Genomic DNA, 13,653 nt, shown 5'->3' with positions numbered 1-13,653 from the left:
TATGGTTCACCCCTGTGGCGCAGCGGTTGAGTGCTGGGTTGCGAAGCTGACTGCAACCTCTGCAGCGCCGGTTCCATCCCAGGCCACCGGGTGAGGGTCCCACATGGCGAACAGACCTCTCCTGCCGCCCGCTGCTCCCCTCAGCAGTGTGCTTCCGTCCTTCTGCCTGCTCTGCTCCCCGCTCTGGCTCTGGTGAATTCTCTCACCCTCCCGTGCTTCTGACTGTACCCAGTGCTTGTATAAATAAATAAATAAAATCTTAAAAAAAAAAAAAACAGAAATGATATGGTTCCTTGATTAAATTTAAAGTAATTTGCATTCCAGACTATAGGCAGCTCATTATCCAACTGATAAATAAGACTGTTTCTCATCCTTCTGCTTGAGAGCCTGAAATGTGAGATCCTTTTTTAGGTTGCAGTAAAAAACACATAACCTAAAAGTTAACCATCTTAACTAGTGTTAAATGTATGGTTTGGCACGTTTAGTATATTTACATTGTTCTAAAACATATTTCTCTTTTTCATTTTGTAAGCTGAACCTCCGTGGCCGTTAAACAGCTCCCCCTTCTCCCCCTCCCCCCACCCCTGGTAACCATCATTCTATTTACTATCTCTATGAATTTGACTTCTTTAATATAAATGGAAGCATAGGACATTTATGTTTTTGTGACTGACTGAGTTTGGTGTAACGTCCTCAAAGGTGATCCATGTTGCAGCATATGTCAGGATTTTATGAAACATGCAGTCTTCAACACCTCAACATGTTTTTCACCCCAAATGTATTTGAACAATATTATGCTGGGGGAAGGGGAACCTTCCTGCTTTACTTCTGTAATGAAATAAATATTCTTGTTGAGTTTATCTCCTTGTCATGTGGCTTTCCCAGGTTTTCAAGCTTCTGAGCATAAATTAACTCTTAAAAGCACATGAGCTGTATGAAAAGAGAATAATCAACAAGGGAATTATATCAGACATCACAGGACAAAGTGTCATCTATGAATGTCCTTCTAATGCCTGAGAGTTCCTTAAACTCTGATTGGTGTGATTCCTTCCAGAGAGCTCAGAAGCATGCTCAACACATCTTGCAAAAGGAATGTCGACCCAGATTTGCAAAGAAGTCAATGGCACGGTTGTTTGGGCGCAGGTATAGCATGGACTTACTGCCCTTCGTGAAGAAGGCCACCAAAGTAAATGAAGCTGAATACCAATACAATCCTCCTTTTGGATTCCGGGAGTTCTCCAGTAAAGTCCAGACCCTCTTGGAAATAATGCCCGAGCACGACTTTCCTGAACACTTGAAAACGAAGAGTTGTAGGCGTTGCGTGGTTATCGGAAACGGTGGAATTCTCCATGGACTAGAACTGGGCCATGCCCTGAACCAGTTTGATGTTGTGATAAGGTACATTGGCTTTAAAACCAGCCTTTCTCCTCTAGAGTTAAGTTCACCGCTGAGATGAGGGCAGCCCTGAGAACAGTGAGTGATACAGGCAGCCCTGCATGTCCCTGCCTTTGGGACCTGCTGCTTGAGAGGCTGAAACAAAAGCATGAGGGAATTGGATACCCAAGCTGTGCCATAGTGACCCTAACATGGCAGAACCTTTCAGAGGAGGTGAGGTTTGGAAGGACAGGTAGCCTCAGATAAGCCAGCAAAGCGCTGGCTAGGACACAGGAGAGACAAGGAGGAGCTGGAATAGCATATCACAGGCAGTCGGCAGCCACCCTAGATTTTTTTTTTTGGCTTATCTGACTAAAAATTGTTTTTCTGATTACAAAAGTGAGGTACCTTATGTTCATTCTTGAGAAGTAAAAAAATACCAAAAAGTATGAGGAAGAAAATAAGTCTTAGCACAAATAACCAATCAATATTAATTTGCTATGTTTTATATACTTCTGTGCTAGAAACATACTGATGAGTACATTCTATTCTTATAAAATGTCTTATTTATTAAACTTAATACTATGAACATTTTCTCTCTTGCTGGGCATTTACAATGTATATATATTTATATAATTATGTACATCTCTGATTATTTCCTTGGAAAGAAATCCAAGAATTTCTAGAACTGTTGGCTTAAAGATTATTTGAATATTTTTAAGGCTTTTAAAACATTTTAGTAAATTGTCTTTATCTTAAGATATGAGAGTGCTGCAGAGAGGAGAAGGTGACTTAGCCTGGTGATGATGTAGAAGATCAGTTAAGAAACCTTTTTCACGGGCCTCCCTGGTGGTGCAAGGGGTTAAGATGCAACCTGTGAAGCTATCTGTAGCCACTGAAGCACCAAGTTCTATCCCCAGCCAGGGAGGTGACCCACATGGCACAGCAGACCTCTCCTGACTCACCCGGTGCTCCCCTCAGCAGTGTATTTCAGTCAGTCTGCCTGTTCTGTTCCCCACTCTGTCTCTGGTGAATCCTCTCACCCCCTACACCTCGGTTTGTACCCCAGTGCCTGTATGCATAAATAAATAAATCTTTAAAAAAAAAAAAAGAAACCTTTTTCAGGGTAAATTTAAAGCAATTTTAAACTTTACAAAAAAGTCTCAGAATAGTGCAAATAACTCCTATTCACCCAGATTCTCCAATTGGTAATACTATATACAGGTATGTAACTGTATATGCGTTTGTATACCTTTGCTTTATAGTTGTCTCCATTTATGTACTGCTTTTCTTTCCTGAACCATTTGCAATTTGTTGGAATCATCAATCCCCTCTACACTGACATACTTTAGTGTGCATTTCCTAAGAACAAGGACATACTGTTATAGAACTGCAGAACAACAGAGTGATATTCAGAATTAGGAAATGAAAAACACTGCTGCAATATAGTTTATGCAGAGTCTTAATTCAGATACACCTGTTATCTTCTAATGTCCTTTATTTTTAAAAAGAAAAAGAAAAAAAGAAGTCCAGGTTCATGCCCTGCATTCTATTGTCATGGCTACTAATCCAGCATTTAGGTATCTGAGATCTAGAAGACGAAGTAGCAGTGGAACGGAAAAGAAAGATTACAGATTTGATAACACAGATGAAGAACTGAGATTTTAAAACTGTAACCTGTTGAATAATATAACTTTTGGAAAAATTCTTAGATTTTCCCCCCAAACAACCACCCTGATAATGCCTTCATTTATCTGACAGCTGTCAGTGCCCCAAATTGTTGCTCTAAGTGCCCTCCTTGGTCCCAGTCCCATCCATGTAACTGACTTGTTTATGCCTTGCCCTGGCTTCTGGGTTTTCCTTTCTAATCACCTCTGTAAAATTCTGACCAGAACCACTAATGTCTGAACACAATGATAAACTTTCAAGGAAACATCACCAGTGCCCAGAGAAAGCTCAAGAAGTCATGTTTGGATTGGCTTAGAATGGCAGGATTAGGTGGAATTGCTTGATGTTTAGAGATGAGATATAGGTGTCCCACTGGGACTGAAAGCTGCTGGATTCATGTTCACCCAACACCTGGAAAGGGCAGGGGTGTGAGGGCTGCCTAGACTGCTGAAACCTCTACTCCAACCTGTACTCAGTCCCTCTCCTAAGAAAATAGTGGAGCACACAGAGGTAAGGTAGATAATGGCTTGCTTTGTCAATTTATCTTTGTCCTTTTTATTTAAATAGGTTAAACAGTGCACCAGTTGAGGGCTATTCAGAACATGTTGGAAATAAAACTACTATAAGGATGACTTATCCAGAGGGCGCACCACTGTCTGACCTTGAATATTATTCCACTGACTTGTTTGTAGCTGTTTTATTTAAGACAGTTGACTTCAGCTGGCTTCAAGCAATGGTAAAAAATGAAACCCTGGTAAGCACTAGGATTCATCTATCAAATTTATGCTTTTGTAAAAAGTAAAGGGGTCCCCAATTATAGTTGAAGGCTTATTTTTAAACAATGGAGTGCATGCTTTTGTGTTGTCTTTCAATAATCACTCAGATTATAGAAACCCCTGAGAGCCCCTTGCTGGGAATTGCTTTCAGAACTTAATTGAGTGACACATGGAAATTGTGGTTTACTACTTAATGGGAATGTTAAGTTTTGAACCCAAGCTGCTGTTACTGAGGTTGTTCACCCACCTTACTTGCCAACTTTGAACTTAATAGAGCTTTTGGCTGTTTGCAGAAATTAGACATGTTGATGAATATAAACTATGATTGAGGATATTCAAAAGAATATACATAAAATCTCTGAGGCTTAATCTCAAAGAGATTCTCCCAAAAATGCTTTGCTTGATCATCTTGTTAAAGTAAATTCATAGCATTCCAGAGGGGCAACAGTAAGGTAGTAGCCCCCACTTGGTCCTATTCCTTTTGTTTCTCTTTACAGTGATCAATCACGTTACTTTATAATCCCACCCACAATGTTGACACAAACTTCAGAGACTGCTGTCCTCTAGAATATATACACATGCACAGACTAGCTGTTTGCAAAATTGATAGGGCATATTAAGCTTTTCACCTGAGTTTCATGTGGTTGAGACTTTGTATCTTCAAAGCTTGATTCTGTACATGTCATGATCATCTGAATTTCCTATTGGGTACAAGTTGTCTGGTTGGAAGGTGAAGCTCGTATGAAGTCACTTAGGAGACTTCACAGACGAGGAAATGGAGTGAGAAAGTGGAGAGACGATGCAGGCTGAGATCAGCCTGACAGAGCAGGGCAATCACAGTATTAACATCCCTGAACTGGGCCTGTTCACCTTATCTTCTCTGGCAAAATGATGGCTTTTGATCCTAAAAAGGCTTGCCATCTCAGGCTATCCCCTGAGAAATTTCTTTTTTTTTTTTTAAATAATAAATTTTATTTTTATATTCCCCATACAATTGCAACCCCCCAATTCTGACCCCAATCCCTCCCCTCCCGCCCCCCACCCCCCAAAAAGTGTCTCTGGTTCATAGTTTTTTGTTGATTTTGATTTTCATTTTCTTATAGTTACTCATTTTCCTGGTCCCTTATTTAAGTTTTCTAGATTCCTGCTATGAGTGAGACCATCCGGTATTTTTCTTTTTCTTTTTGGCTTATTTCGCTGAGCATGATCCCTTCCAGCGCCATCCATGTTGCTGCCAGTCATCTAATTTTGGGCATTTGGGCTGTTTCCAAAGCTTAGCTATTGTAAATAGTGCTGCTATAAACATAGGGGTGCAGGTGTTCTTTGGAATGGATGTTTCCGTGTCCTTTGGGTAAATACCTAGGAGTGGAATTGCTGGATCATATGGAAGCTCTATGTTTAGTAGGTCCAGAAATCTCCACACAGCTCTCCATAGTGGTTGGACCAGTTTGCACTCCCACCAACAGTGCAGAAGAGTTCCTTTTTCTCCACACCCTCGCCAACATTTGCTGTTGCTAGTTTTTTTAATATGTGCCATTCTCACTGGTGTAAGATGGTATCTCATGGTAGTTTTGATTTGCATTTCCCTGATTACAAGTGATGTTGAACGTTTTTTCATATGCCTGTTGGCCATTTGCATTTCCTCTTCAGAGAAGTTTCTTTTTAGCTCTTCTGCCCTGAGAAATTTCTTCCCCAAACAAACAAGCTGGTTCTGCAAGTCCTCTCTGCTGCAGGCAAGCCCATGTGGGGTCACGTCCACAGCCTTGGTCCATTCGCAGGGGGTGCATTCTCTCCGCTGATTGGATCACTTTATTAAATACTCATAATGATTGCTTGCTTTCTTTCCTTAGCCATTTTGGATGCGAATCTTCTTTTGGAAGCAGGTGGCATCAAAAATCCCACTACAGCCAAAGCACTTCAGGATTTTGAATCCAGTTATCATCAAGGAGACAGCCTTTGACATCCTTCAGTATTCACAGCCTAAGTCAAGGTTCTGGGGTCGAGATAAGGTATTTTTGTTGTTTCTGGGAATAAACTGTTCTCTGTGTTCCAGGGAGGGTTTCTGTGCACATTTCTGTTTGGGTCAGCTGTATACCCAGAACGATTCTCCAGTGGAGAAACCTTGCTGTTGACTAGATGCTCCACACATGTTTACCACTCTATGCCAGAGCGCCTCATTATTTAATGGCCCCCCTCCCTTTGCAGCTCTCCCCCACTCACCTCCTTAATTATAGTCAGCATGTTATCTGAGATACCATATTTCATCACTGGCATATTATTTAAAGCATCCTTACTCCAGGACTCCATATAACTAACTGCAGGACACCGAAAGGCACTTGGTGGTCTGCAAAGTTATTTACTTTTTAAACTCTGTGGGCCCCTTGGGTGAGAATTGTCATTCATCAATACGTTATAAGTGATAGGAAGTAAAGTTAACCTCCAGAACAGCTTTTCAGGGGATATCTGGGTCCCACTCCAGACTATCTAATTTAATTGGACTGTGCTGTGATCTGTGTGATGGGATTGTCAGTGTCCTCTGGGTGATTTGGTTGTGCAGCCTAACTTGAGAATCTTTGTGCTAGAGGCTATTCAATGCAGTAGATTCTTTACCTGAAGTTAGCCAGGTCAACCACCTGGGTGGGGCGGAGATGCCTTTATTACCTATTTTTTCATCATCTAAATAGCTAAACTTGAGCCCTTGAAACGCCTTTAATTTAAGCAGTGGAAATAGTTGTTATACAAAATTTTAAGTGAAACCTCCATAGCAAGGAATTTTGAGTTGTTCCCGCTGGAGGCCTGAGATACCCACTAGGAACCGGGGCCAGTCACAGTCCCAGTTTGAACTAGACTCTTAGGGGTCATCAACCGTCAAGCAGTTAGATTATTAGGTTCTTCTATCGCCTTTATAAATCCAATTCTAATTTTAAACATTCTTTAGGACAGCTGTGTAAAATACTAAAGAAGCACTCCCATGATGATGAAGGAAAACAAACTGTTAAATAGGTATTTTCAAAAAAAAAACCTAGTTCTTTACTGTGGTTAGGAAATTGCTAAATCCAATTCTGATTGCATCCTTAGTCTGGAATTCCTAGCTTACTGTGAAACCTTTCACAGAATTGAAGCTTTTCCCTCAGAAGGCGGCCATTTTCCTAGGTACTCTGCCTCAGGTGCTGTCCAACCTCCCATCCATAGGGAGACCGAGAGACAACGTACCTGTACCTGCTCCCCCACGGCAGGAGATGGCCAGGACCAGCACTTTAGTCAGGAGGGGAGGCGTTTTTCCTCACAGGGAAGAGGGGCTCTTCTCACAGCATTCTCAGGGTCTATGAAAATCACTGCAGAGGTTGCTTTAGCTACTCCTGCCTGCACAGGAGCACACAGACCTCCCCAGAATATGACTTCAACCTTTAACCTCACTGTTGGCATCACTTTTAGCAAAACAGTTAAAAAACAGATGACTTAGACTTTGGCAAGATTTTTAAACCAAGTTGTAAGAGGTTTCATTATAAATATACTTGAGTATCTTTCAATACTCTGCCTTACTTTGATATCCTTAGATTTCTTTTTTTTTTAAGATTTATTTATTTATTTATGCATACAAGAACTGGGGTACAGGCCAGAGATATAGGGAGTGGTGACAGGATTCACCAGAGAGAGTGGGGAACAGAACAGGCAGACTAACTGAAATACACTGCTGAGGGGAGCTGTGGGCAAGACAGGAGAGGTCTGCTGTGCCATGTGGGTAGCTCCCTGGCGGGCTGGGGATTGAACTCATGCTGCAGAGGCTGCAGATAGCTTAACAGTGCTGTTCTTAACCCCTTGCGCCACCAGGGAGGCCTGATATCCTTAGATTTCTGTATTTTTTAAACTGCCCTGTTGCTTTGCTAAATTGCATAGTACTTGTAAATGCAGGGAAATTTGCTCATTTGTTTGTGTTATAGGTAGATTTTATTTTACAAGGAACTTTTAAAAAGTGAATAAACTTAATTGCACAAAATGAGACTGTTGAGAGGCAAAAGTGTCAGAAATAAAATAGAACAAAAAGTAAATGGGAGAAATTTTATTATATATATAGACAACAGAACAAATAACTCTCAAACTACAAAGAGATGATCAAATCAGAAAGAAAAAGATGAACCAATAAGAAAGTGGGGAAGTGATATGGTAGACATTTCACAAAAGAAAAAATTTAAAAGTGCCGTGAAATATATGATAAAATGTTCAGCTTCAAATAAAAGCAAAACCATCCATCATTGGGGAGTATTAAACATATTATGGTATAATTGATTCAGTATTATATGACTACTAAGGATGTAGAAAAACTAATGATGAAAATCCCTCTATTTATACATTAAGTAAGAAAATTGAATTATAGAACATTTTCCTGATCCCATTTTTGTTTTAAAATTATGATATTTGTGTATACATGCATACGTAGGAAAAAGTTTGAAAACAAAACTGAAGAACATTTGCATATGAAAAGCTCTAAGAGAGACTATCAGTTGGTAGGTCAGCAGCAACCTTCAGAGGGTGCTTTCTGCTCTTCTCTGCCCTGTGTGCTCTCTCTTCCCAAGCCTGGGAGGGAGCTCAGGGACACTCTTCCAGATTTGTGAGTTGCAAGATAGCAGATAGGAGGCAGTGATGATACAGTGAGAATCCAAAATAGTGAAGTCATTTGGCATTCTAGACCAGTGTTGTAGGATACATTCTGGAAAGCACAGATGTGAAGACCCTTAATTTGGGTTGAAAATACATTTGCCCAGAGATGGCGCAGAAACTGGCTTAGCAGCTATAAATATGAAAGTGGCTTGGAAGTGTTATTTACTAGGAAAGCAAATGAGGGCTGTCCCCCAGAGAAATAATCAGGCTGTGATATAATCAAGGGGCATTTATTTGGGAATAAGAATAATGATCCCAGACCACTACCAAGGGGCATTCCCATCAGAATCAGCATAGGGGAAACTTTAAAGGATCATGCAGAAGATGGTCTGAGTTGAGGTCATTTGTGGTAACACTTGTGTACATTTGCCTGTCACTGATGGGTGGGTGAAAGTCTCCATACCCCCAGTTTGGGAGTCTGTTGCCAGCATTGGCAAATGATCTCTTGGTTTTTTCCCCACAGTCACTGAATGGCTGAGGCACCTAGAAGTCTCAGCCTAGAAACTTAGAGGCAAGCCTAGAGTCTGTTCTACTCAAAACAGGTTTCACTAGGGTCTTAAGTGGGAGGTAGCTACAGATGAGGGTGAACAGTCTTGTTCTCAGGCAGAGCCATCCACAGGAGCCAGGAAGAGATGGGCTCTGAAACCACAGCCCAGAAAGGACTGTGGAAGGTCATGTGACCACTCACCCCATAGAAGCCCATGTAGACTTTGCCATGTGAGAGGAAATGGATTCGTTTTGCAATCTGGTCATAGGAACACTGGTAGGAAGAAGTTTTAGGAAGAATACCACTTAACTTGGTGCAAGACCTGCCAGGCTGCCTCTTGATGGTGCATTAAAATAGTCACATCACAGACCATGTTTTAGAGTCTGGATTCCTTACTCAGATATAAAGTCAGACTTCAGAATTTTGTGATACAGAAAATTACATCCCCCCCTTCACTCCCCCCTCCCACCCGTGCAGCTTTTATTACTTGCCAGCATATGTGTACTGCTTATATAGTGCTTGGGAAGCAGTGACTCATGCTAAGATTTTTGTTGTTGTTGCTCTTTCTTTACAGAATGTCCCCACCATTGGTGTCATTGCCATCGTCTTAGCCACACATCTGTGTGACGAAGTCAGCGTGGCGGGCTTTGGATATGACCTCAGCCAACCAAGAACACCTTTGCACTATTTTGACAATCTCTGCATGGCTGCTATGAACTTTCAGACCATGCACAATTTGACAACAGAGACCAGCTTCCTCTTGAGGCTGGTCAGAGAGGGCGTGGTGGAGGATCTCAGCGGGGGTATCCACGGTGGATTTTGAACACAGAAAACCTCACTTGAAAATGCACCGGACTCTGAGGGCTGTTTTTCATAGCCTTCTTGATGCATTTCATCCTGCAAATACTTTAAAGTGCAGCTAGTGTTTTTAACTTTTAATTTAAAAGGCAAAAGAAAACCCGTTTAGCTATTCCCATTTCCCCCCCTTATTTATTTGAGATCAGTGTTTTTGCACAAAAAGTTTTGTAAGTTAATCTTGAGAAATGAATTGGAAATGCTTCTGAAAGAAAATTGTACGTCTTGATGTCTTACTGTATTTTAAGAAAGTTATTTAATTTGTAAAGACTCTGTCCATGTCTACTGTACATAGAATATCAGGTAGTTAAGTGTAAGGAGAAGGAAGTCAGTCCCTTGATGACAGTCCCGAGTGCCTGATTCTGGTTCTCTGACTCTGTTTCATGCTGGAGGCACTTCCAGGATAACTGCTCAGTAGTTAAACCACTGGTACTGCTTTGGCTGCACTGCTGCATGAGGCCTGAGTTGGAGAAGTTCATGTTCCCACTCTGTGGCCTCTCTGCTTTCAGGAAGCAACCAGGGGAGCTATCCTGAAGGTCCTGGTCACAGAGGGACATAAAAGACAGTGCCTGTGACCTTGGAGTACTGTGAAGCCGCTCTGGGCTGCAGAAGCCATTGTCTTTCTTACAGCTGTGACGACGCATGAATTCTTCAGTTTTTGACTTCTCTTCCAAAGTACTTAAATGTTAATCTAAGGTGTTCCACTGTCTGTCTAAAGTGGCTTATAAAACTTCAGACAAAAACCTCTGTTATCCAGAGCCCCTATCCAAAAACAATCATGTTTCCTGAAATACTGAAATGAAATCCTTCCAGTCTTATAAATTGCCTATTTATAAAAAAAAATTTTGAATGCCTCCCTGGCAGTGTGTACCAGTTCATACGCTGGTCCTAAAAAAAAAAATAAATAAATAAATAAATAAATAAAAGGAGCTCTTACAGTCTGGATTTTTTGAGTGTGTTTGCTTTTAAGAAAATGAAGTCCATTAATTGACCTAAAATGTCTTTGGATGCTGCCACTAGGCAGAGACCTCACTGTGGATGCTGTCATGAGGGACACGAAGTGAGGATTGCCTTGTCCTGTGAGGGCCTTCATCCCACACAGCTGCAGACTCTTCTGGAGAGTTGTTGGGTGCCCCCGTCCTGAGAACAGGCTTGGTCTAGCTTCCGCTCCTAATCCTTGTAGCCTGTAGCCCCCACTGTCAGATCTGCTGCCCCCTGTTCCCTCCCTGCCGTGCCTCACTTCTCTCTCATTGCAGCTGGTGCCACAGCTGTCGCCCCCTCAGTACTCGTTTTTAACTATAGCCCCAATACAGCTCCAGTTCCCAGCATGTTCTCATGTGCCACAGAACAAGGTCATGGCATTCACACAGCTCCTGGGGCTCCTCAACTCCGGGGTCAGCTGGGAGTGGCCAGTGTAACAAAACAGTATTGCTCTAGTTCTGTGTCTTAGAATTGTCTGTGGGTTTTGCTTTCTACTCTGTAAGATGGTTTAAGAGAAGAATGCTTTAAAAAGTCTCATCAGTTAAATGACTTAGTTTTGAAAATTGAGGATAGTCCGCAACGGTCCTGTGACTCTGGTAGGCCAGGTCTACAGCCCGTATCTGTAGCTGTTGTCTGTCAGGGGCTATGTAGACAAGCCTGAATTTATATTTAAAAGAAAAGAACAAGCTAGGGTTTGATCCTTGGACAACTCCCCCAATGGTGTGAGCATCTCCCCATAGGTACCTGTGGACTCAGTCCCTGAACCTGGAAGGCCGCTGGGAAGTGTACAGCTCAGGATCCAGCACCTGGTCAGTTCAGGTCAGCTTCAACTGTCCGGCCTGACCCCATCCCAGCCCTCCTTCTCTGTGTTGTCCTTTCTTTCATCCTTATAAGCTTTGCCCATATGCCCCTCACCTTTTAATTACTAGCAGGCAGTAAATACCCAAAATGAATAAGAGACATATTCTTTACAAAGACCTTTTATGGAATCCTCCAGCAAATGTGAGTTGACCAGAGACTACCTTCAAGAACTTCTAGCACTTTGGCAACAATTTGTGGGAAGTTTCTTCCTAGCTTCAGAGTTGCTCTTTAAACCACCCACATCCACATCCAATTTTCTTGGGAAAGACTTTTAGGTGCTTTACTGTGTCATCAGACAAATCTCCAGGGCCGAGATTTCACCACGCCTCTTGCAACTTTTCATAGCTCTTTAGGCACACACACACAAACACACATACACACACACATAACCCTCTTGTATGGATGTCATCATTGGTTTTGAGGTAACAGGAAGCCTACACATGTTCTGTATTTTAGCATTCCATTGGAACTTTGAGCCACAGAAAATGTCAGTGAGTCTAGTCTTTTGTGTTTTGTATTACAAAGAGCATCGTCTCCAAAAATGTTAGAAAAAAGGTGCTTTGGGAACTGAGATGAATATCTACCGATGACATTTATCGTGTTTGTAGGCAAAGCTAACTCAGTGGTCTCCTGAAACTGCCTTCTTGTGCTCTTGGTGTTTGTTGCCTTGCTGGCTCCACTTCTCCTTCTGTGTCACACTTTTTTTTTTCATCTCCCTAGAGTGTATTAAGAATGCATTGGTTATGTCTAGTTCCACAAATTTGGAAGGTCTCATCATTTGATGAGGAGCTGTCACCCAGTATTCTGACTGGACTGCATAGGCTGATCAATGACCTCTTGTCATTAACAAGCAGTATATTTATGGACTTAATTACAAAAGAAAATAGTGCTCATTCCCTAGTTACCCCAGGTTATTAAAGATTTTTAAAAGCGAGGACCACTTTGTTTTAGTTACATTCTACTCCCAGCACTTTGGGACTTATATCAAAGGAATTACTGTATTTGCTGCATTACTTCCTCACAAGAACCTTTTAGACCAGCCCTGTAGGAAGGTTAAGAAATGGCAACATTCTCCTCCTCGGCAGGTTTACAGCCAAGTGTGAGTTATTTTTTCTTCCTTTCCTTGGGACACTTCAGTTCAGTCCATTGAGAAAGAAGAAAAGGCTGGTTCCTGTGCTTTTGCAGAATTCCCTTTAGAATGAAGTAAGCTTTTAGTCCCTTGCGTAGCAAGCAAGAACTGTGACCTCCCTTTCATTCACACACGGTAACAAAATGCTCCCCTGAAACAAAGGACCCTGTGTTTGCTACCCGTGGGACCAGCGCCTCTTCCCAGGCTCTGGTCCTCCCTGAAGGCGCTGAAATGACCCACATTCAGCTCTTGGACTAGAACACAAACAGGAGGCAGATCCCAGTACATAGAAGTCACCCCAAAATGCCCCCATCCGTCCCCTCCCTTGGAGGGCGGTCACCCTGACCTAACCTTTTGATCTTTATTCTCTCCATTCCTACTTCTCAAGGTCATTTTAGACAGGTGGATTTGTGTTCTCGATACAGGGTATTTGTCTGTGTTCCCCTTCAACCAACAAGACTGAAATAAGCTGGGAAGGACTATTCATGAAACATACCCACACAGCTTTTATTGACTAGAAATGAATATTCCTCAAAAGGGAATTGCAGTCTTAGTGGTTTAGCTTTCATTATCAGAATGGTTAGAGTCGACTAGTTCCCAATACTAAATACCAACATTTTTAGCAAAGAAGAAAAGCCTCCTGTGGTGTACTAAAAGTGAATCACATGGAATTCAGTTGTGAATTTAAAAAAATAGATTTTTCTAATGAGTTGTGTCAATAAAACCTGTAGGAAGCTAGGCAAGTTTGTAAATTTCCTTGTGCCTGAAAAAAGTGAGATTTGAGTTTCGCTTTGGTGTTAAGCTGCCATCCAAGCTTTTGCTGATGTCACTGTGATAGCCTTAGTGTAGGTGGAAAAGTAACT

General features: G+C 41.8%; 1 protein-coding gene across 1 annotated transcript in view; it reads left to right on the top strand.

Annotated features, from left to right (window-relative positions):
* The window catches only part of ST3GAL5 (ST3 beta-galactoside alpha-2,3-sialyltransferase 5), a 44,263-nt gene extending 33,506 nt beyond the window's left edge, over positions 1–10,757 (top strand). Inside the window, exons 4-7 of the mRNA XM_037527760.2 lie at positions 1,055–1,398; positions 3,610–3,796; positions 5,669–5,827; positions 9,539–10,757. Coding sequence (XP_037383657.1) covers positions 1,055–1,398; positions 3,610–3,796; positions 5,669–5,827; positions 9,539–9,787 — 939 coding nt within the window. The 3' untranslated portion in view covers positions 9,788–10,757. The remainder of the gene's footprint in view (positions 1–1,054; positions 1,399–3,609; positions 3,797–5,668; positions 5,828–9,538) is intronic.
* Positions 10,758–13,653: the final 2,896 nt, after the last annotated feature.

The sequence above is a fragment of the Talpa occidentalis genome, unplaced genomic scaffold, assembly GCF_014898055.3.
Source record: "Talpa occidentalis isolate TD23 unplaced genomic scaffold, MPIMG_talOcc4v2.1 talOcc4.5, whole genome shotgun sequence".
NCBI classification, from domain to species: Eukaryota; Metazoa; Chordata; class Mammalia; order Eulipotyphla; family Talpidae; genus Talpa; species Talpa occidentalis.
This window is presented reverse-complemented; position numbering and strand designations above follow the sequence as displayed.